The sequence below is a fragment of the Triturus cristatus genome, chromosome 6, assembly GCF_964204655.1.
Source record: "Triturus cristatus chromosome 6, aTriCri1.1, whole genome shotgun sequence".
In the NCBI taxonomy this organism is placed as follows: Eukaryota; Metazoa; Chordata; class Amphibia; order Caudata; family Salamandridae; genus Triturus; species Triturus cristatus.
Window position 1 is genome coordinate 9,817,340 of NC_140589.1, and position 25,426 is coordinate 9,842,765.

General features: G+C 48.7%; 1 protein-coding gene across 1 annotated transcript in view; it reads left to right on the plus strand.

The window, feature by feature from the left end:
* Positions 1 to 25,426, plus strand: part of RPL7L1 (ribosomal protein L7 like 1) — a 48,916-nt gene that overhangs the window by 16,453 nt on the left and 7,037 nt on the right. The window contains exons 5-6 of the mRNA XM_085610111.1: positions 13,308 to 13,417; positions 13,759 to 13,973. Of these exons, the coding sequence (XP_085466237.1) occupies positions 13,308 to 13,417; positions 13,759 to 13,967 (319 nt within the window). The 3' untranslated portion in view covers positions 13,968 to 13,973. The remainder of the gene's footprint in view (positions 1 to 13,307; positions 13,418 to 13,758; positions 13,974 to 25,426) is intronic.

Genomic DNA, 25,426 nt, shown 5'->3' on the forward strand with positions numbered 1-25,426 from the left:
AAAATCGTTGTGTTGCAGTGGTTCTGCTGTTAGATGTTATCTTGTGAGTTCCAAAGTCCAATCATGATTCCATCCCAAGTATCTGGTCTCTACCAGGCCATACTCTCCGGTCTGGTCTCACTGCTCCATCTAGCATGTCTCCTATCCACCCACACACCACCCAGCATAATTGAGTACCACACTCCCTGCATAGGTCTGGTCTCTGTCTTACCTTCTGTGCCTGGCCTGTGTCCCCTCTACTACGAAGTAAATACTGACATCTAAAGCTCTGTAATAGTACTGCACTTGCTGCTGTAGAACCAACTACCTTTCAGCTGTGGATAAACGCGGGTGAGGTGCTTTGCATGCTGGTCTGCCAGGTAAGGAAACTGGACAGGTGCGCACCCAGTTTCAGTATCGAACCCCTCTTCTCGGATTCATTTAGTTTATGCCCAAAGTAATGCTTTTGACCAAGTTCTGAATGTCTGTAAGCCTAGATACTTGCTGAGTTGCTCCTGCGGTATTAGCGTATCTGGTCATCCTTGAAGGGTGCGATCTCCTTAGACCTGCCATTGCTCTGACTCTTGGGCATCTGGTGGGAGGAGTGACCTTGAAGGGTGCGATCTCCTTAGACCTGCCATTGCTCTGACTCTGGGGCATCTGGTGGGAGGAGTGACCTTGAAGGGTGTGATCTCCTTAGACCTGCCATTGCTCTGACTCTGGGGCATCTGGTGGGAGGAGTGACCTTGAAGGGTGCGATCTCCTTAGACCTGCCATTGCTCTGACTCTGGGGCATCTGGTGGGAGGAGTGACCTTGAAGGGTGTGATCTCCTTAGACCTGCCATTGCTCTGACTCTGGGGCATCTGGTGGGAGGAGTGACCTTGAAGGGTGCGATCTCCTTAGACCTGCCATTGCTCTGACTCTGGGGCATCTGGTGGGAGGAGTGACCTTGAAGGGTGTGATCTCCTTAGACCTGCCATTGCTCTGACTCTGGGGCATCTGGTGGGAGGAGTGACCTTGAAGGGTGCGATCTCCTTAGACCTGCCATTGCTCTGACTCTGGGGCATCTGGTGGGAGGAGTGACCTTGAAGGGTGTGATCTCCTTAGACCTGCCATTGCTCTGACTCTGGGGCATCTGGTGGGAGGAGTGACCTTGAAGGGTGCGATCTCCTTAGACCTGCCATTGCTCTGACTCTGGGGCATCTGGTGGGAGGAGTGACCTTGAAGGGTGCGATCTCCTTAGACCTGCCATTGCTCTGACTCTGGGGCATCTGGTGGGAGGAGTGACCTTGAAGGGTGTGATCTCCTTAGACCTGCCATTGCTCTGACTCTGGGGCATCTGGTGGGAGGAGTGACCTTGAAGGGTGCGATCTCCTTAGACCTGCCATTGCTCTGACTCTGGGGCATCTGGTGGGAGGAGTGACCTTGAAGGGTGTGATCTCCTTAGACCTGCCATTGCTCTGACTCTGGGGCATCTGGTGGGAGGAGTGACCTTGAAGGGTGCGATCTCCTTAGACCTGCCATTGCTCTGACTCTGGGGCATCTGGTGGGAGGAGTGACCTTGAAGGGTGTGATCTCCTTAGACCTGCCATTGCTCTGACTCTGGGGCATCTGGTGGGAGGAGTGACCTTGAAGGGTGTGATCTCTTTAGACCGGGCTTTGCTAGTCTTGCAGAGACCACCTGTTTCATGAAGATCTTTTCTGTAATCTGGTAGTCCCTCACCGGCTCAGGTGAGTCCATCGGTACCTTTCAGGCACCAGTAGCGATACTGTATGTGTGAAGATCCGTTGACCTCTGAATGTTGAAGGACTGGCTTGTGGGCAGTTCATCTTGCATGGGATGCTTACAAGTCTTTAGTTGTGCGCTCTTCTGTGCTCCAGGGTGAGTGATGTGAACATTCTTTCTCTCTAAACCTCATGTTGAATGTCAGGACAAAAATATTTAAGACGAATCGGTGCAATCTTCTCAACCTTGTTTTCTTCTTACGCTTGGTTGAGGTCTAACGCCCTTCTGCCCGCTGACTCTTCTGCTGTTGATTCTAATGTGCTTCCAGTTTTCTGTACCTAGGGATGTCTGTTGTGCAGCTTCATGTAATGCATGTTCAGCGGTCACCTCTGTGCTGACCCAGGTTAAGGAAGATCTGCCCCCTCCTTGCCGTTTCTGCAGCAATGGGGAAGAAACCTTAATTCATGTTTTATGCATTTGTAGGACCATGCGCCCCTTTTGGCTGCGTCCAATCTGGCACATCCTCCATGTCCGGTCATGCCAAGAGGCCCTAGAGGAGTGCATGAAGAGTAACTCTGTTTGGAATCAAATCCTGTAGATGTTCGCTACGAATTTTATCCTTGCCAGTTATGAACTTTTTTCTAATAGGAACTAATTTTTAACAGACTGGAAATTGTTTTTAAGATTCTTTTGTATTAATTGCAATGATTTTAAGTAATTGTGCAATACATTTTTTAAAATCTATTTATCTTGCATTGCGCAAAGAAGCCGTTTGTAAGGCTTCGGTGCCACTCTACTTCACTTTATCAAGCTGTCCCTTCCTACTTCTCGTGATGTAAGCGTGATACGATGGACATTGTCCCAGATGTTCATTTCAGTCGAGTTGTTGGGATTTCATTTGGTGCCATAATTCTTCCCAGCATCTCCAAACCATGACTTGAAAAATGCTGTTCGTTGGAGTTCTTGGACTCTTCTTCCAGCAGCAGACTCTCCTCTTCCACTCCAGGCCCAGTCTCTGGGCTTAGTACATTACTAATGGAGAGCGCAGAGGCTGGACTATGGGGGTCCGATATTTTAGAGGTTACAGTGCATCTGCACCTGAGCTTCAAAAGTTAATTTTTGGTTTGAATGTGCTAGTTTGTTTAGATGGACGAGAATTGTGAATGTCGCGAGTCTGGAGGAAACGGGACCGAGTAGTAAGACTGCCTAGCATCTCCATCTTTCAGTGCTGGAAAGTAACTAGATGGTCCCAACGGGCCTGTACAGCTCTTCACCCTTGAACACCACTGATTCTTGTAGACCTAAAGGACTGTTGAAGCCATCTCAACAGCGAATATTTAGTACACAAATAATGTAATGTTCCATTTTGGGAGTGTGTGGCGATGTCTCTGCTCTCCAGTGTTAGTCCTTCCCCCTAGGCCTACGCATTACACCGTGGAAAGTTTTCAAGGTGGTTTGAGCTGTACTGGGCCTGAGCCCTGCTCTTTAGTAGGGGCTCACATTGATGATATCCACTCAGCACAGTGGCTGGCTCACAGAACGCTGTGCCCTTGGACCCTTTTCCCTGTGGCAGGGGTCAGTGGGTCCTGCTATGCCCCTACAGCTGGTGAACGGTAGAGCATCTCCTGGAACTAGCCACATTCTACGCATCTTGGGAAGTGAATTTTCCAGTTACATAAATGTATCTTTTCAAATGAGCACCCCAATTCATGTCCATGGGTGGTTTCTGCTGGATCCTTTGAAGTTGCAGCATGGAGTAAATTGTGTGGGATGCACCAAAGTTGGTGGGCGTTGACCGATTATATGTCTGCGTGTGGAGCTTCTGTGGAAACTTGGGATTTGTCCGCAGTGGAGGCATGCGCTTTCTGGAGTGAAACTTGTATGTTCGAGGCATGTGAGCTGTAGATCACATGCTTTGCCTACTCCTGCCATCTAGTGTTGGGTCTGGATGTTTACACTTTGTTTTTCTTCGAAGAAGTCTTTCCAGTCATGAGGTAGGTGACTCCTCCTTTCGGTGATAGTGCGCATGGGCATCGACTCCGTTGTTAGATTGTTTTTTTCCGCCATCGAGTTCGGATGTGAATTGCTGAGCTCCGGTTTGACACTTTCGCGAATTCCCCTCAGTACACAATCCACTTATCCTCAACGGTATTATTCGATCGCGTTTCCCATTCTCCGCGTAAAGTATCTATCCAGAAAATCTTTTTTGATTGGAAACTTCCTGGGCTGTTGGACCTAGCTGCGTCAAGCTGGCTCGCAGTCAATGGAACGAACTCCATTTAAATTCTGTCCTCCGTGATGCGCCAAGTATCCGCGCACCGACTTGCACGAAGTGTGCAACCTGTGTCTATCCCTGGAACACGACTAACAACACTGCGACACGAGCCGATCTTTCCACTCCAAGAGGACACTCTGTGACCATCGGGCTGGACGTCATGAAATGCATCAACAACATAGCAGTTCCACTCCACATCTATTCACAGAAGATTCCGACCACGATATCTTCGACGCTCCATGAGCCGAGGAAGAACACATTTCCCTGTCAGAAGGCGACTCCGACATGGACGAAGACATCCTGCAGGGTCCGCTTACCATGAGTACCGATCCACCCCTGCCCCAAACTCTGCCCGAGAAAAAGGCTCCAGTCCCACCTTTGCTTCGGGTCAAGGTCGTCACCAAGAACCGGTTTCGAACGACCCGCCTTCAGGCCCGGCACCAAAACAAATGCCAAAGCCTTTCGGCTCAGGATCTAGTCGGCCCCATTCAGACACCGAGCCGAAACTTTTGGCGCCGAAGCACCTCATTGTTACAATCCCTTCGTGCCGCAACCGAAATCATCTTCGGATCTGAACACTTTGGCGCCGAAAAAACACAGGCTCTAAAAATATTGGCACCAAAAGAAAAAAAAACGCTCTCCATCAAAGGAGCATCGTTTCGATGTCCCGCCTTCCAACCTGGACCCGAAACAAAAAGAATTAGTCATGAATCCCAAAACTGGACGCATCCATGCAAAATTGCTGGTTAAACGCAAGCCAGAAACTGAGGACACTTGCCACATTCCTCTTCAAAAGGGTAAGTGTTGGTACTAAACCTTCTCCTCCTCTAACACCTTCTTCCCCAACTAACCCAAATTTGAACGTAACACCCACAATCACCTGACAACCAGGATGACGGGGATGGGACGGAGCAGATGACAATAGTCCTGATCCATGGGGTGGTTATAATTCAGGCTCCCTGTTTTTCATTTGTACAGATAAATACAGACAGAAAACATTTATTTTCTTGTCTGTTTTTATTTTTAAATACGGATAAAAATGGAAATTAGGTTGCTTTTTGAGTAATTCTAATTATTGTCTGCCATGACTGCCAGGCCAATGGCTGATTGATAGGTAAGGGGGCTAAAAAAGAGTAATTGTAGTAAAGGGGCTTTAACAGTAGATATGCACAAGGTTGATACTGAAATGTGTTTTTTTTTCTTATAAGTGCATTGATATGACTTCTGCAGGTGTTTACAGCATTGAAACCTGGCCGGCATTCAAGCACGAGTGCATGTTTACCGGTTAAATAAACGTGGAAATATACTAATTTCAGCTTCATTTTTCCACAAAACCCAAAATAAATATGGATAAATACAGATAAAATTAGCAAAAAATAAATATGGATAAATAGACGAAAATGTTAACAAAAATACCATAAAACCGGGAGCCCTAATTATAATACGGACCCAAATACAGACCGTGACCCAGACTTGTACTCTTCAAAGCCCTCTCCCCCTAATGCTAATGTAGGGGATCGAGAATTGATGAATTGGGCTGAATATCATGGAGTTTGGCTGCACAAAGAGTCTCTTGAGGAGGATTTTCTGTTTGAAACTCTAAGCTCTTCACAAAGATCCGCTCGTACACGACCCATGCTTGGTTGGACGACGGTACAACGCAGGCAGTTACTTCGAATGCCTTTTGCCATGCATGTTTAAGCGCGCATGTTTTTACTGCAAATATGCATTTATAGCACGTGACAATACCAAGCATTGTTTTTAGATTTAAAAACAATGTATTTGTGAGGGGAAACCCCACACGCCCCCTAACTTACCTTAAATGCGTGGTATTGGCATGCTTTGTAAATGCATATTAGCGGTAAAAATATGCATGCAAAAAAATGCGTGGTAAAGACACAACGAGGTAAAAACCTTGTTGTAAAGGCTGATTTCCCCCCATGCTTAAGGGTATGCTTAAACATGCAGACCACCTTTTTAAAGATCCTGTGCGCGCAAGAATCCTCACACCAAGGGTGGACAAAAATATAAACCAACACCTGCAGATCCAGTCTATACCAAGGGTCAATTACCAGTAGACTCACTAGTAGTTTCTAAAGCCCACAAACGGGCAAACTCTCAAACGCCAGGAGATGCCCCTCCTCCAGACAAGGAATCTAAACTGGTAGATGCCTCTGGGAAGAGAGTAGCTGCGTAGTCGGCCAATCACGGGCGCATTGCCAATACTCTGGCTCTTTTAGCCAGATATGATCGAGCGCATTCTGAATTATTGGAGCAATTGCTCCAGTTTTGACTGGATGAACATAAGGCTAAGGCACACGAGCTAGTTCAGGAAGGAAAACTGATTTCGAACACCTCCATTAGGTGCGCTTTAGACGCAGCTGACCCAGCTGGTCATGTAGTTAACACCAGCGTTTTGCTAAGAAGGCACGCCTGGCTCAGAATTTCAGGGTTTGGCCCAAAGTCCAGGCTTCAATTTTAAATCTACCATTTGAGAAAGAGCATCTATTTGGTCCTGTGGTAGACACCTCCTTAGAGAAGATGAAAAAGGTCACAGATGTCGCTAAATCCATGAGCGCTCTCCAGTCCCCATCCAGTCAGGGTTCCTTTCATCACTCCTTCTACAGGGGAGTTCCAAGAACACATCCACAGACCACACCTCAACATCATACAGAGGAAACAGTCACCCTCTTCACTAGGTTACTTTCAAGGTGGGTTTGGAGGCAATAATGGCAAGGGAAGAGGTAAAGGTTCTACACCACGCACTTCCCCTGCAACAAACAAACAGTGACTTGCCTCCTCTTCCCCACAATCATTCCACACCTGTCGGGGGACGGCTCTCAATAACTCCCCATCTGGCATGACAGATGGCTACTAGGAATTATCCAATCTGTTTATTGCCTGTAGCTTACCAACAATCCCCCAAACATTCCTCCACGTTCACACACAATGTCACCAGAGCATCTACACCTCCTCAAACAGGAGGTTCACTCTCTTCTGCAAAAAGGAGTTATAGAGCCTGACCCATTACAGTATCGAGGGTCCGGCGTGTACACTCTCTCTATTTTCTCACACCCAAAAAAAGATGGCTCTCTCAGGCCTATACTGGACCTCTGAGAGCTAAATCAATATATTCACTCCGATCCCTTTCACATGGTGACACTTCAACAAGTGCACCCACTCCTACAGCAAGGCAACTTTGTGTACTCTAGACATCAAGGATGCGTACTTCCATATTCCAATACATCCCACTCATCGCAAATATCTCAGCTTTGTGGTAGCGGGACATTACCAGTTCAAAGTGCTTCCATTCGGAGTCACCACTGCTCACAGATTATTCACCAAATGCCTGGCAGCAGTCGCTGCTCACCTGCGAAGACAGCCTGTTCATGTCTTCCCATGCTTGGATGACTGGCTCATCAAAGCCAGTTCTCACACAGTGTCTCCAGCACACTCAGATAAACAGTGCAATTACTGCATGATCTGGGGTTCACAGTAAATGTGTTAAAGTCCCGCCTCCAACACGCAACCATACTTGGAGCCACTTTCAATCCTCAAAAGGCTCTAGCCTGTCCCAATGCAGTCAGGATATGCAATATTCAGGCTCTAGTTTCACAGTTTCAGCCCAACCAGACATTACCAGCGCAGGTATTTATGCAGCTACTAGGAATGATGGCGTCGTGCATCATGATAGTTCCCCATGCGAAACTTCAAATGCATCCCCTTCAGGAATGCTCGGCACGTTAGTAGAATCAGTCTACGGGTCAATCAACAAATCTAGTGTTGGTAGACGGCCACACCCATCGCTATCTTCAGTGGTGGAATCCACAAAACCTATCCAAAGGGCAGCCCTTTAGCGGCCTAGTTCCATAGACACTGCTAACAGATATATATATCGCTCACTGGTTGGGGAGCTCGTCTCAAGACTCGCACCATTCAAGGGTTATGCAGGCAAAAGCAACTTCACGTAAATCATCTAGAGCTGCTAGCAGTATTGCTAGCGCTGAAAGCCTTCAAGACACACCTTGCAAGCAAAACTGTCCTGATACGCACCGACAACATGGCAGCCAATTAATACATACAGAACATCTCCCAGGAGTGAACAATCAGATCGCAGATCTTCTCAGCAGGCAGAGACAACAGATTCACGAGTGGGAACGTCACCCTCAAGTTCTCCTCCCATTCTTTCAAATGTGGGGTTTTCCACAGATCTATTCGCAACCCACAAACGCAAAATGCCCAAACTTCACCTCCAGGTGTCCACACCCGTTGTCCAAAGGCAATGCATTGTGGATGAACTGGTCACAGATATTTGCCTACACTTTTCCGCCTCTCCCACTCATCCCACTGGTGGTTCGGAAGCTCAGACAAACATCCATCACACTGATCCTAGTAGCTCCCACATGGGCCCGTCAACATTGGTTCACTTCCCTAATGGAGCGCTCAGTAGTTCATCGTCAAAAACTGCATCTCACACCAGTTTCCTCACGCAGAGCCATGGAGAGATAAGACATCCAGATCCCAAGGATCTCAACCTAGCAGTCTGGCACCTGAAATCAGTTTCGCTACCTGCAGGCTATGACTCTCATTAAAGAGGCCAGAAGGCCTACTACAAGGGCTTGCTACGCAGCTAAATGGAAGCGGTTTGTTATATATTGTAATAACAACCATATCAATCCCCTAGCTGCTTCCATTCAAAATATAATTTGTTACTTACTACACTTGCAGCAGTCCGGATTAGCTTACACATCCATACACTCACTGCAATAGCTGCATTCCTTCAAAACAGACAGCACCTGTCCCTTTTCAGAGTACCTGTTATCAAGGCTTTAATGGAAGGACTCAAAAGAGTTATTCCACCTGCTCCAGTGTGGAATCTTAATATTGTCCTTACCAGACTAATGGACCCACCTTTTGAGCCATTCCACAAATGTGAACTGCAATTTCTCACTTGGAAAGTTGCTTTCCTCATTGCTATTACATCACTGAGGAGAGTGGGTGAGCTTCAGGCACTAACCATAGAGGAACCATTTTGTCAAGTCCACCATATCAAAGCGGTCCTTCGCACTAATCCCAAATTCCTACCCAAAGTGGTATCTGCCTTTCATATCAATCAATCTGTTTGAGTTGCCTGTGTTCTTTCCTCAACCAGATTCAGTGGCAGAACGAGCTCTTCACACATTAGATGTTAAACGAGCATTTTTGTATCAAATAGAACAAAACCTTTTTGTTAAACTAAACGGCTATTATGGCTCCACCACACAAAGGCAATCCTATCTCTAAATCTGGTATTGCTTGGTGAATAGTTAAATGTATTCAAACATGTTATGCAAAAGCAAGAGGACTTTACCAATTCCCCCTATTGCGCATTCCACCCACAAAACTAGGGGCTACTATGGCTTTCTTAGGAAACCTCCCCATAGCTGACATCTGTAAAGCTGCAACATGGTCTACACTACACACCTTCATTAAACACCATTTTGTAGATGTGTTAGCGAGACAACAAGCTAATGTAGGCCAGGCAGTACTTGAAACACTGTTTCAGACAATTGCAACAGATACAGGTTAGCCACCGCTTTGGCAGTTTACTGCTATATAGTCTATGCCAAGCATGTGATCTACAGCTCACATGCCTGGAACGGAAAATGATACTTACCCAGTAAACATCTGTTCTTGGCATGTAGAGCTGTAAATACACATATGCCCACCCGCCTCCCAGGGTACCCATACCTGTTGCAGTTTTCTTAGGTTACATACATACACATGGGCATCTCTATTCTACCTTTTTATTTACTCCATTCACACCCTCTTGAGAGAAAACAATCTAACAATGGAGTCGATGCCCAGGCGCGCCATCACCGAAAGGAGTCGCCTACCTCATGACTGGAAAGACTTCTTCGAAGAAAAACAAAATGAAAACATCTGGACCCAACACCAGATGGCAGGAGTATGTAAAGCATGTGAATCTACAGCTCTACATGCCAAGAACAGATGCTTACTAGGTAAGTAACATTTCCCTTGTCTGCAGTGGCTTCACGTGCTCTCTGGAGTGAAACTTGTATTTGGCTGCAGTGGCGCTGCATGCTCTCTGGAGTGAAACTTGTATTTGGCTGCAGTTGTGCCGCGTGCTCTCTGGAGTGAAACTTGTATTTGGCTGCAGTGGCGCCGCGTGCTTGTATTTGTCTGCAGTGGCGCTGTAGGACGCTGGCTCTGTATATACTATACCAACGTAAGCTATAGGGTGCAGTGTCCAGGGGATCCCCAGAAGTTTTAATTAGATAATCACTAACCGCTCTCTTCGTGGTAGTGTGGGTGAGCGCTCTCTTCGTGATAGTGTGGGTGAGCGCTCTCTTCGTGATAGTGTGGGTGAGTGCTCTCTTCGTGATAGTGTGGGTGAGCGCTCTCTTCGTGATAGTGTGGGTGAGCGCACTCTTTGTGGTAGTGTGGGTGAGTGCTCTCTTCGTGATAGTGTGGGTGAGTGCTCTCTTCGTGATAGTGTGGGTGAGTGCTCTCTTCGTGATAGTGTGGGTGAGCGCTCTCTTCGTGATAGTGTGGGTGAGCGCTCTCTTTGTGGTAGTGTGGGTTAGCGCTCTTTGTGGTAGTGTGGGTCAGCAGTTAGACTTCTCAGAAGGGTGTATTAAGCATTTATTGTATTCACTCGATCACACACTAGGAGACTGAATCCAGAACAAATGGGTAAGTATAAAAAAGGAATACTTATGTTTTATTTCTACAACCAAGCAGGACTTGGTACAGGTAGGTAAAATGTACTTTCAGTTGCAAAACTTTACACAGAAATGCAATTGTAGTTGAAATTGGAATGGTTTGTATTTGCTTTTAAAACATTAAAATACATAGAAATTACTTTTGATTACTTTTTCATTACTTTGACTACTTGGGGTGATATGCCGAGATATCACACAAGTAGACTGACAGTTTACAGGTAAGTACGACAATTTTTGATTCAAATAAAGTTGCTTTGGTTTCCATACAAAAAGTCAGTTCAACACTTAACACAAAACATTGGCTAATATGGAAGAAAATAAGGCTATTGGTTTGCAGGTACCTGCAAGAGTAGCTTTTAGTGGTTGGAATCAAGGTTCCCCAAGGTTCAAGAAGGCCCTCGAGTTGCACCACCAGTGGCACTAGGGCGGCCGGGTGCAGAGTGTAGAGGCCCAATGTTAGCAAATAGAGGTAGGGGGCACCTCGGCTGGGGGCTGCTCACGGGCAGGCCACTCGGTCTTTGGAACCAAGCTCCTATGGTTAAGGTTGGGGCAAAGGGGGTCCCAGACCAGCACCAAGTCTACACCACCAGCGGCCGGGTTCAGGGTGCTTAGGAGGGGTCGGGGGACCGATGCAATCCACTGGAGTGTTGCCGATTTTGGCTTTAAGCTCAGTCCAGGAAGTCTTTCGGGAGGAACCAATAGCTGGGCAGGTAAGTTGTAGGGCTCGGGGACATAGGAGCGCCTCAAATCCTCTTCGCCAGGGTGGAGGGCGGCCAAATACAGGGGTGCCTTTTGAGGTCCGATTTCACCTTAACGTGCCACTCACAGGGGGGTGGAGGGGGTTTCCTTGCAGAAGCTGCATGCAATGTCAGTGAGTCCTGGAGGGATCAACCCACAGTGGACTCGGACTCTGGAGCACTGGGGAACCTCGCTGGGAATTGAGAGCCACTTGGACTCGAGCCATAGGCAACTGGTGCTTTGGTGGTTACAGCCGGCTAGTTTCTTCTTCCTCAGCAGACTAGGAGTCTTTCTTTGGAAAGAGCTGCTGTTCACAGGCGTTCCGGTCTTTTGTTGAAGGTGGTCAGTCCTCCCACTGGTTCTGGGGGTCGGTGCTGTAGGACAAGTCAACGTTTGGCACAGGATCTCTGGAAACTGCAGACGGGCTGGTAGGGCTGGGGCCAAGTCAGTTCTTTGCTACAGTCGCCTCTGCTGTGCGACAAATTCCGTTCTTCGTAGGTTGCCGGCATCTATGGAGGCATGGTTCAGGTTCCCCCTAAATACTAAATTTAGGGGTGTTACAGGGGTGTGCAGGTCGGGACCAATAGGTCCCTTCCTTGGGGTGAGTACACCCCCTATTATGCCACCCTAAAGTGGGAGGAGGGCATGAGCCTCTCTCTCTAATTGGCTGTGTCCCCTCATCTTCAAGATAAAGAGGACTGAGATGTGTGGTTCACCTCACCTCCCCCACCGGAGGGGTGGAGTTGGCAAAGGTGGGCACACCTCTCCTAACTTGGTTTTCCCGCCAAATCTCCCGCCCAAAGTGGGGGTCAGAACTGGTGGGGGCCAGTTGTTTGGGGCAGCAAAAGTCAGGGACAGCTCACAATGGCAGCAGGCCTTTGAGCTTCCCCTTCGTGGACCCAGCCCATCTTGTTGGAGGAGGCATGACACCTCTGCCCCGCATGGGCTTTGTTTCTCGACCCAAAGACAGAGCGGGGGCTCTCTACCCAGGGGTCCAAAAACCTGTCTGGTGGTGGCAAATGGCAGGCAGCCAATCGGAAACCACACCAGGGCTGGTCGTTTATCAGGGGGCATCTCTAAGATGCTCTTTGAGTGCATTTAACATTAAATCCACCACTGGCATCAGTGTGGGTTTAATGTGCTAGGACGTTTGTTACCAAACTTGCTAAGTTTCAATAAAGCCATTGTGGAGTTCTTAATGACCAATTCCTGGATAATATGCTCTTAATGGCTTTACTGCACTTACAGTGTTTAAGAATGGACTAGGATATTGTAAGGGTACAGTGCTCATGCAAGTGTACCCTTCCCTGTGGGCTAGTGCACCCTGCTAGAGGGATAATTTACCTAGGCCACAGGCAGTGGGTTGTAGGCATGGCACACAGGGGTGTGTGTGCCATGTTTCCTGTGTGCCATGTCGACTCTTCACTTTTCTCTGAACCAAAACACACACCCTGTCATGGCAGTGTGTGTGTTAAGGTGTAGGGTCTCCAAGGGTGGCTCAAAAGGTGCTGCAGTCCTTGGAGGCCTTCCCTGGTCACAGTGCCCTTGGTACCCATGGCACCTTTTACAAGGGGCTTACCTGTGGCCAGAGATGTGCCAATTGTGGTTAGAAAGGTACAGTTTTGGGAAAGAACACAGGCCATGGGGACCAGGGCACATCAAGTCAAAGTGCATCCAGTGTCAGGCAAAAGGGGGAGGGGTTACTGGAACAGAAACCCACTTTCCTAGAGGCACCACTTGCTCTCTGTAGTATAACTTGTATTTGTCTGCCGTGGCATCACTTTCTACCCTTGAATGAGTAGCGGTATTTCTCATTCTGTCATTACTTCCAACACCAAACTGTCACTTTTTTCATTCTGACAGATATCCCAATTTGAAGTCTATCCGAGAACTCATCCTTAAACGAGGCCAGGCAAAAATCGGCAAGAAGAAGGTGCCGCTGACCGACAACTTGCTGATCGAAGAGCACCTGGGTGGGTAGTACCACCTGGCACTAGACATGCCCCGCCATGGGGTCTGTAAAGTATGGGCTTGATTCAGAATAGCACGTTGTTCAGTAGCTTTCAGCTTCAGTGCACACAAGTGGGATGGGAGACCTGTATCTGCTTGTGGTGGTGTCACACAGTGAAAGTGCAGTTTTACAAACTTGAGGCGCTGTGATGAGACTTGACATGCAACATTGGCCACCAGAAACTTTCGTTTGAAGCATTAACGCACTTCTTGTCACAGAGCCTCTAGTGGTTTGCCTGTTTGTGGTGTGTAGTCTTCTATTTGTCATGTTTATGATTTCTTCATTATTCTACTCCTCTTTTAGGGAAGTTTGGCGTCATTTGTTTGGAGGATTTGATTCACGAGGTGTACGCTGTTGGAAAGCACTTCCGGGATGTGACGAGTTTCCTAACCCCCTTCCCGCTATCCGTGCCTCGACACGCAGCTCGCAATAAGCTTGGCTTCCGCAGTGAAGTTGGCGACACTGGCAATCGCGGCGATGGAATCAACCAACTCATTCGAAAGCTGAACTAGATAAAGGTAAGATCTCTCTTCTCTCATCTGAGGAGCTCTCCCCACCCACTGTTCGCACCAGCTACAGAATTATGTACACCCAGCCTCTCGAGCAATCGAATAGCAAGTAATTGGGCACCGACCCCAGACCAGCTAGCCCATAAAGGGAGTAGGGTGCACTGCTGACATGGCAACCAAAAAGGGCACTGCTGATCCGTGACTAGAGCCCAGTGAGAGAAGGAAGAGCAGCTCGTGGCCCAGAATGCACTGAGAAAGAGTGGGCACAGCCCAATCCGAGAAGGACAGAGTGCAGTGAGGGAGGGCATAGCCCAGTGAGAGAAGGAAGAACAGACTAGTGAGAGAAGGAAGAACACTGCAGCTCAGGACCCAGAGCGTAGTGAGCCAGGGAGGGCACGTCCCAGTGAGAGAAGGAAGAACAGACTGCAGTGAGAAAGGGAGGGCACAGCCCAGTGAGAGAAGGAAGGACACTGCAGCTCAGGACCCAGAGCGTAGTGAGCCAGGGAGGGCACGTCCCAGTGAGAGAAGGAAGAACAGACTGCAGTGAGTAAGTGAGGGCACAGCCCAGTGAGAGAAGGAAGGACACTGCAGCTCAGGACCCAGAGCGTAGTGAGCCAGGGAGGGCACGTCCCAGTGAGAGAAGGAAGAACAGACTGCAGTGAGAAAGGGAGGGCACAGCCCAGTGAGAGAAGGAAGGACACTGCAGCTCAGGACCCAGAGCGTAGTGAGCCAGGGAGGGCACATCCCAGTGAGAGAAGGGGGGCACTGCTGCTCAGACTGCTAGCTGCGCAGTGTGTGAATTTGAAGCAGTGGAGGTGGGTGCGCTTGCCCTACCTCGCGCCCACTGCCAGGTGAGTCATAGGTGCCCCGGGCTGAGTGGAAAGCGGCCCGGCAGCTGCTTAGAGAAGAGTCCTGTAGCTTTGAGGCACATGCATGAAGTTGACACTCGGTACAGCGCGGAGTAGTATTCAAAAACCTTTTTTGCAGATTTAGTAAAGATATGATGCATAATGAAGTCTTCAACAATCTGAATTGTACCCGCTGAAAAGATGCTGGCGTCTAACCTGTCCGCCGACACGCAGCTTTGTACCAGTGTATGAAGGAGGTGTCGCATGAGGCCAAATCATGAGGGCCGCATCTGAACCATTCTGTGAGTGTAAATGGAGAAAAACTTGAGCACCTTAAGTGATGGATTGTGTGTATAATTGGGCGCATGGTGCAACATCTGATTGCCCAGCATTTCCGTAGGACCACAGCTGATTTCCGTGAGGCTGGTCTCTGCCTTCAGTTGCTTGTTCAGCAAAAAAGCTGGATTGGATGGAATGTGTATCCCAATACCTATCGGTGACTGAGATGAATTCAAGCAGTGCACCCTTCACGTGCCCAGGTGTGCATCCCATGCTCTTTGTACCACAGAACTCGAGCTGCTCTGTACTGATGAGGCCCAGATAGACGGATGCCTGTCTGGGGCCGCTTGTGTTCCTTCAGTTCAGACTGGACTGTTTCCATTGGAGTAAGACTAAGGCTGCGGTGCATATGGCTGGGTCTAATCTGAGGTGGCTTGCTGGGCAAAACAAGATGGGCCGGATTGCTGCCCTCAGTAATCAGCAGTAGCTGAGACTCCGCTTTCCACCCATCACCTCATTCTCCTAATGGAGCAGTATGGGTTATCTGCTTTCAGATCTGTGCTAGATGCCACTTTTGTGGTATCTCCAGTCATATGTAATCAAATAAAAACATTCATGAATTACTAAATAAACGCGCTGTGGCTAGGAGCCCTTCAGCGGTCGCTTGCTAGAAGTGTAATTGGAATCCGATGATCAGCCGGAGGAATGCTACCAACACGGGGCAATGGGGAATCCACCTTGAGCTATTGGCTTTCTTGTCAGTGTCGTTCAGGTTTGTCATCAGCTCGTTGGACGTCCTGTTGGTATTTAACGCGCTGTTGATGGCATCAGCCCTGCAGCGATGGGCCGAATAGTTTCCATCCGGTTCTTGCAGAGCAGCAGGGGTTGCTGCTGCGAGACAGATCGCCTTCACTCTTGGGTACAAATGAACGGCCTTCAATACTGATACTAGCAATGAAAAAATCCCATGAAAATATTTAAACATGTATGCATGTTTATGCTGCTTGTGTGCATGTATAAATTCATGTACACTGATGCATATGTGCGGCATAGTACCAGCTCCTGTTAGACCTATTCGGGGTGGGGGGGGGGGGGGGTTCTTAATTTGCATTGGTGAGTATCTTGCTCGTTCATTTAACATTTATTGGAGGAGGGACCTTGCTTCAGTTCCTGAAAAAAAGGTTTTTCTTCTGAACTGAGTAGAGTTAATCTCGGGACACCGTGTCTGTTATGCTCTTGTCTTGCAAGGATCCCTTCCTTTTCTCATCAGTGTTAACAAACTGCGCCTAGTCTCAGTTTAAAGACCCGTCACAATCCCTACTTATAGAGGCTGTTTCCACATCCAGATAACCTTGTGTTCGAGGCATGTGTGCTGTAGATACACATGCAGTTCATAAGTCTGCCATCTAGTGTTGGGCTCGGATGATTACAAGTTGTTTTTGTCCCAAGACATTTTCTTCGAGCCATGAGGCTGTGTGGCTCCTCCTCTTGGTAATACTGTGCATGGTCCGCAATTTCATTGCCAGATTGTGTTTTTCCACCGACTGGTTCAGAAGTAATCTCTCGCTCTCTGGTTCGAGACTTTCGGGCTTTCTTCGGTTAGCTAGTAGATCTTCAGTCGATGTTATTGTGTCGATCATGGACTTTATCGGAGAATGATCTACTAATGGAACACACTTCATTCTGTTTCTGTCTGAAGTGTCCTTCTAAACATCAAACACAAGGAGATGATGAACGGATCGCTGAACCTCACCCCCATTCACAGATCTGGGTTGAATCCATCATCGTTCTTTAGCTCACTTCGCCACCCCGGTTCAGACTGCTATATGCAAATCATTCTTGACCCTGTGCCTCGTGGGAACAGTCCAGCCTGAACTGCCAAGCCAGGTCTTCCCTGGACTGGAAACTAGCTTCTTGGGACCGGTTTTGGGGTAATACCCCTCATTAGCAAGGCTAGCTTGAATCCAGTGGCAAAGTGAGCAAGGCACCCCCGCCTGGGCATACCCTGCCAATTTTAGGACAATTCAATTCAATAGTTCTTTATTCGGTGGTTAAAAAGCATCATAAAAGAATACACATATATACAAATAAAACAGTATTAAATGATTATACCGAACATTGACTGAATCTATGTACATACAAATCGTTCATTCTTCACAGGAAATCTATCTTAAAAACTAATGACGAGTAGGGGGTCTACAGTGTTCGTGCTTAATACTGTCCTCTAGTTACCCTGAGTCTAAGTGCAAATTTCAGGAAGCTTATCACCGAACACAATGTTAGCGGGTCACTAGCCCTTTGTAGGAAGGTCAATGCCTCTTTGGCTCGAGTGAACCTAGCCTTTTTTAAAATATCTTTTAAAAATCTGCGTCTTGGGGTTGCATATATGGGACATAAAAGTACAAAATGAAGGGTGTCCTGCGGAGACCTATTGTCGCAGCCGCAGGCACCCTTCTGCTCAATTGAATGACTAAAACCAGCTGGGTCAGCTAACAGATAAGGTAAAAAATTGAGCCTAAAACGTGACATTAAAAACCTTTCTTGAGCATTATACATGACACAGAGGTTCGAGGCATGTGGGCTGCTGAATTCATATCTGTGCATAGATCGCCGCCTAGTGTTGGGTCCGGATGTTTGCACGTTGTTGTCCTGGAAGAGTCTTCGAAGTATCCTGGGATAGGTGACTCCTCCCCTGGACTACAGTGCGCATGGGCATCCTCTCCATCCTCAGATTGTTTTTTTCCGCCATTGGGTTCGGATGTGCTTATCTTGACTCAAGCTAGGAAAAACTTTTTACAGGCCTTTAGTTCGCGTCGGTACTGTTCCCGATCGGTATCGATAGTTATTTGTTAGTTTACTAACCTCAAGAACAACTTTTTCGCATCATACCCGACCATCGACATCGACGATGGAATCGAGGACACCATTCAAGCGGTGTCCTGTATGCAACGCGAAATATCCCCATGTCGACGTCCATCCGGTGTGCAACAAATGCCTTTCACCGGATCACGACGAGTCCACATGTATGGCCTGTGCCCGATTCCGATCCAAGAAGACTCTCCGGAATCGACGAGCGGCGAGACTTGAAGCGCAGCAAGCGGCACCGGCCAACATCTTCAGCGCCGAGGACGAAGATGACGTGGATAACCTACCCTCCAGCCCCGCTTCCGACCACGACTCCGGATCGGAAGACATCGAAGAACGACTCTTTCACAGAGACGAAGCCGACACCGAGGTAGGAGACTACGATGAGGCCTTAGGGGCCGAAGAGAGTAGGTCCGCTGACGAGCAAGGCCTACCCATACAAACTGAGGATATCCCAGTGCGTCAGTCTATGGCTCCGGTCGAGGGATCGCCTTCGGGCCTTACCCAAGACCTATCCCGCAGTTCTTCGGCCCCGCCCTCTGGCCCGGCCTCGGACATTCAGCGGCAGCCATTAATACCCAAAACGACTGGTTTCCCTTCACCGAAACCGAAAGCCGTATTGGTTCATCAGAAACCGAAACTGAAAGTGACACTGGTCGGATCGAAGCCCACCACACCTTCGACGCCAGCCAAACCCGTCGGCACAGACCGCGCCAAACGGGTCTTCGGTGCCGAGCTTGCAGCAGCCGACGTCGGCGCCAACGCACGGAAAAAGACCATCGGTACCGCCAAACCGCCTCGGCTCCCGGCACCGAAACAATCGGCTCCGGCCGCAAAGGTCACCATGGCTGCTGCGTCTCACACCGCTTCGAAGGCAGCACCAAGGGCACAATCATCGACGCCGTCGACGGCTTCTACCTCTCCTCGACTCGATGACCCAGTGGCGCCGAAAAAGTCCACGCCCGCCTCTACGGAACCGGTCGGCGCCAAAGAACCGTCGGCGCTCCAGGTGCAGCAAGTTGCAGCGTCCTTGCAACGCATCAAAGACAAGGCAGTCCTCCAGGACACGTCGGGCTCCGAGCCGAAAAAAGCTCAAAAGCCTTCTCCGGCGCCGGCCAACATCACTTTTGGCCTGCCACCATCTACGGCCCCAAAACTGTTTGAAATCAGAACACGTGTCACCCACACCAGGATCACACCTGCAGAACGCTCTCCTGCGGAGACGTCACCATCACACATCATCGATGCCGACACCGGCAGAATGATGCTCCACAAGAGGAGAATAACTTCCGAGCCAGCTCTGGACTCCTACCGGATCCCGCTAAAGAAAAAGTTGCCAGTGGATTCGGAACCAGTTCTTTACGAACCTCTCCATACCTCTTACCAAGATCCACTGTCCTTCTCTCCGACACACTCCGACACCGAAGCTTTGGAGGACTACATGGGTGACCACGTCCCCTACCCCGGAGAGATGGACCCTGAAGGCCAACAGGACCCTGACCAGGCTTGGGATGACCCTGTAGACCCGGGTGCACCTATGGATACACAGGGCACGCAGCTATATGGCGCAAAAACGTCTCCCACAGATCACACTGCCGCATTCAACGCCCTCATTGAACGTGCTGCGGCCAATCATGGTGTGCAACTCCACTCTGACACCATCGAGGACGATTTTCTCATGGATACTTTCGCATCCTCAGAAAGGAATATAAAAACTCTACCCATGTTAAAAGGTGTCCTCAAACCAGCAAAGGACATTTTCAAGGAACCCACCAGGGCCAGAGTAATAAACCCCAGGATCGACAAGAAATATAGGTCGGCACCTGGGGATCCTACCTACATTAGAGGCCAGCTACCTCTGGATTCCATTGTAGTCGCGAACGCTCGCAAACGGGCGCACTCGCAGACGACAGGAGATGCTCCTCCCCCGGACAAAGAGTCCAAGGTGCTAGAGACCTCTGGCAAACGGGTTGCAGCACAAGCAGCTAACATATGGCGTATTGCCAATACTCGGGCGCTCCTAGCTCGCTACGATTGTGCACATTATGACACATTAGAAACATTACTCCAACATCTACCTGACCAATACAAAGAGGGAGCAGAGATCCTCATCAGGGAGGGTCAACTCCTCACGAACGCATCCATTAAGTGTGCACTGGATGCCGCAGATACAGCCGCCAGAGCCATAAACACTAGCGTCATGTTACGACGACACGCCTGGTTACGAATCTCCGGATTCAAACCGGAGGTGCAAAATAACATCCTCAATCAGCCGGTCAACCCCGACTACTTATTCGGGCCAGAGGTTGACACCACCCTAGAAAAAATAAAAAAGGACACAGACACTGCAAAGTCCATGGGGGCTCTCCAAACGCAGACCTTTTGGAGCGGCTCCTTTCGTCGCCCCGGAAATAGAGGAGCAGGTAGAGGACAGGGGTCACAGCAAACCTACAACAAGGGAAACACACAAAGTTCCTACGATAAAAACACCCGGGGTGGATATCGTGGCTCAAGCACAAAGGGCAGAGGACGCGGATACGGCAACACCAGGTCCTCCTCCAAGAACAAACAGTGACGCCCTCTCCCTTCCTCCCGACCACATAACACCTGTGGGGGGAAGGCTACAAAGGTTCCTGTCCACGTGGAACTCCATCACCACGGACAGGTGGGTCAAAGATATTATCAAACACGGTTACTGCCTAGAATTAACCTCCACTCCACCCACAATACCTCCAAAACACCGTCCTATGTCCTCAGAGCACTTAACGCTATTACAGCAGGAAGTGCTAAGTATGCTACAAAAAGGCGCAATAGAGGCCGTACCAGTCCACGAGCAAGGTACGGGGGTGTACTCCCTGTACTTTTTAATACCGAAAAAGGACGGGTCACTCAGACCTATACTAGACCTGAGACCCCTCAACCGCTACATTCTCTCGGAGCATTTCCCCATGCTCACCCTGCAACAAGTCCTACCACTGCTCACACAGGGAGACTTCCTAGCCACGCTAGACCTCAAAGATGCGTATTTCCACATACCCATTCACCCATCACACAGGAAATATCTCAGGTTCACTATTCAAGGGCAGCACTACCAATTCAAGGTTCTTACCTTCGGCGTGACAACAGCGCCCAGAGTTTTCACAAAGTGCCTGGCTACTGTGGCCGCACATTTACGGAGGCAACACATTCATGTCTACCCATACCTGGACAACTGGCTTGTTCAGGCAAAGTCAGCCCAGCGATGTGCCGGCCACATGTCCCGCACCATTCACCTTCTTCACAGTCTGGGGTTCTCACTAAATTACCCAAAATCCCATCTCCAACCCGCAAACGTACAACAGTACCTAGGTGCGACCATAGACACTCTGGCGGCCACAGCTCAGCCGAATTTAGTGAGAATCAACAGCATGCAAATGCTGATTTCCAAGTTCAGACCCCAACACTCCCTTCCCGCGCGAGTGTTCATGCAGTTGATAGGCATGATGGCCTCCTGCATTTTCATAGTCCCACACGCGAGACTACATATGCGCCCGCTTCAGGAGTGCTTAGCACGTCAATGGAATCAGGCTCAAGGACAGCTAAAAGACCTAGTGTTGGTGAGCGGTCGGGCATACAACTCTCTGCATTGGTGGAATCCACAAAACCTTTGCAAGGGCTGACCGTTCCAAGAGCCTGTCCCACAGATGATACTGACGGCGGACGCGTCTCTCCAGGGATGGGGAGCTCATGTACTCCATTACACAGTGCAGGGACTATGGACACAACAACAAAAGAAGATGCACATCAACCTTCTAGAACTGATGGCAATCTTCCTGGCTATGAAAGCATTCAAAGTACACTTGTGCAACAAAGTCGTGTTGATCCGGACGGACAACATAACCGCCATGTACTACATACAGAAGCAGGGAGGAACACACTCTCCACAGTTCTCATCTGGCTCAGAGCATGTGGAAGTGGGCCATTCAGAGGAACATGTTCCTCATGGCGGAGCACCTCCCCGGCAAGGACAACCAGATGGCGGATCTGCTCAGCAGACACAGCCACCAGATGCACGAGTGGGAGTTACACCCATCAGTACTCCAACCGTACTTCCAGCAGTGGGGTCATCCAGAGATAGACCTATTCGCCACAAGCGAAAACGCAAAATGCCAAAGCTTTGCCGCCAGGTTCCCACATCCGCAGTCGCAGGGCAATGCGATATGGATGAACTGGTCCGGCAGATTTGCGTACGCTTTTCCCCCAGCGCCGTTGATACCGCTGGTGGCTCGCAAACTCAGACAACACTCACTGACACTCGTCCTGGTTGCTCCAACGTGGGCACGCCAGCCATGGTACACCACCTTTCTCGAACTTTCCGTGGTGCCGCATCAAAGGCTGCGGATCAAACCCGCGCATTTGACGCAGAACCATGGAGAGATTCAGCACCCAGATCCGCAACAGCTGAACCTGGCAATCTGGCTCCTGAAGTCCTAGAGTTTGGCTACCTAAACCTGCCACCTGACTGTATGGACATCATTAAGGAGGCCAGGAGACCCACTACCAGAGCTTGCTATGCAGCCAAATGGAAAAGGTTCGTCATTTACTGCAATAATAATGACATTAACCCGCTAGACGCATCCATCCAAAACATAATTTGTTACCTCTTACACCTATACCGATGCAATCTGGCATACACCTCTATACGTGTCCATTTGACCGCAATATCAGCCTATCTCCAGAACAGGCAGCACCTCTCTTTATTCAGAGTGCCTGCCATCAAAGCATTCTTGGAAGGACTCAAACGAGTAATTCCTCCAAGCCACCCACCAGCTCCAATGTGGAACCTCAACTTGGTCCTCACACGCCTGATGGGTCCACCCTTTGAACCTCTACACTCATGCGAGATTCAATTCCTCACCTGGAAAGTAGCTTTCCTAGTAGCAATCACTTCTTTGAGAAGAGTTAGTGAACTCCAGGCACTAACCGTTCAAGAGCCATTTATACAGGTTCACGCCAACAGGGTCGTACTACGTACCAACCCCAAATTCATGCCCAAGGTGATATCGCAGTTCCACATGAACCAAACTATTGAACTGCCTGTTTTCTTTCAAAACCCACAAACTGTCGCAGAAAGAGCACTCCATACACTAGATGTGAAGAGAGCCCTCATGTACTATATCGACAGGACTAAGGTCTTTAGGAAGACTAAACAACTTTTCGTTGCCTTTGCCCCACACCACAAAGGTAACGCTATCTCCAAAGCAGGTATAGCCAGATGGATCGTTAAATGTATTCAAATTTGCTATCAAAAAGCTAAACGCACATTAACGATTCCCCCACGAGCCCACTAAACACGTAAGTTAGGGGCCTCCATGGCTTTCCTGGGAAACATTCCTTTGCATGATATATGTAGAGCAGCCACCTGGTCCACTACACACACATTTACCAAACACTATTGTGTAGATGTGCAATCAAAACCGCAGGCAGCTGTAGGACAGGCTGTTCTCAAAACTCTTTTTCAGACCGCTGCAGCTGGCACTGGTAGCCGCCGCTAATAGGAGGTACTGCAATGTATTCTATGCACAGAAATGAATTCAGCAGCCCACATGCCTCGAACTGAATATGCTACTTACCAGTATGCATCTGTTCTTGGCATGTAGGGCTGCTGACATTCATAACGCCCTCCCTCCTCCCCGGCGCCTGTAGCAGCTGCAGCTCTCAGAATTACTGTAAGCATGGTCATCACTTTCTGTATCTACTCCATCACTGCCACAATGGCGAAAAACAATCTGAGGATGGAGAGGATGCCCATGCGCACTGTAGTCCAGGGGAGGAGTCACCTATCCCAGGATACTTCGAAGACTCTTCCAGGACAACAACGTGCAAACATCCGGACCCAACACTAGACGGCGATCTATGCACAGATATGAATGTCAGCAGCCCTACATGCTAAGAACAGATGCATACTGGTAAGTAGCATATTCAATATGGTTCCATCCCTTCAGTAGTTTCGAGCCTGCTATAAGTACTCACTGTTGGTTTGCTCCCTTCTATTGTAATTCTGCCCGATACTCTTGATTCCATAAAAATTCTCTTCAGGTTGAGCTTATCCTGAGCAATAATTAATGAGGGATTTGAGTACAGCTCTTGGCGACCCGTATATTCCAGGCTAGTCTTAACATAATTAAGCCATGGGATATTCAGGCTTTTGTCTCTACCAAGGCAATCTTGTATGATCAACCTGCTCAACGCGGCTTCCGGGTTCGTCCATATTTTGAGCCAGGCCAGAATTGGTCTAAACTTAATCAAATCCTCTAGGTAAGGTCTTCCTACTACTTTGTGGACTATTACAGCTGGTGTACAGTTAGGGACTTTCAATACTGAGCGAAATATTTTCCTCCCTTTGTTAGACCATCAAGGTTTATAAATCCCCATACTTCTGAGCCGTACATGGTTTTGGGACAACACATTGAGCCATAAAGGTTCATTGTTTGTTCCGGACACCAGCGGCCAACTCTCCTCCCATAACCTGATATGGCCCCAAATGATGCCACCAATTTGCCACACCTTTCCTGGGCCAAAGGTGCGAATTTCAGTGACTCATCAAAGAGCACACCTAAATACGAAAACTATTGCACCCTTTCTAATGTGTGGCTGCCAATTCTGTAAGTAAAACTGGTCAGTGGTTTGTGGCCTGCTGTCATTACATATGATTTTTTTAAATTGACAGACAAATCTAACGCCTCCATAAATTTTACGAACCCATCAATTAGGATCTGCAGGCTTTTAGGGGTTCGCGCCAGGAGAACCGCATCATCTGCGTATAGCAGTACCGGGATATTACGTGTCCCTGCCCTTGGACAGTCTGTTTTTAGGTCATTAAGGTATTGTTCCAAATTATTAATATATAACGAAAATAAGAAAGGGGCTAAGAAACATCCCTGCCTCACGCCGCTAGTACAACTGAAGGAATCAGTCAGCGCCCCGTCCTTGTTATAACGTACCCTGGCGGAGGTCTCTCTGTGCAATTCCCTCAGTGTGCAAATTATACCTGGGTCAATTCCAAGTTGGTTCATCATTGCCCAGAGTTTGTTCCTGTTGACATGGTCGAATGCAGCGGCCAAGTCCATGAACCCCAAATACATGGCTTCATTGCTGGTTTTAGTGAACTTTGCAACCAGCATGTATAGGTTCAGGCATTGGTCGCTGGTAGACCTGCCGGTCCGAAAACCGTACTGGGCGTCTGAGATGATGTTATTATCCTCAGCCCACTCGGTCAATCGATTCAGGATTACTCTTCCCAGGATTTTAGCTGTAACATCTATCAAAGAAATAGGGCGGTAGCATTGGGGGTTATCTCCGTTACCTTTTTTAAAAATGGGTACTATAATGGCCGATGACCAAGACCGAGGCAGACCGACCATAATGGCCGCGTTTATTACTCTAGTTAAAATAGGGGGCCATAATTCCACGTTACTCAGGAATAAGTCC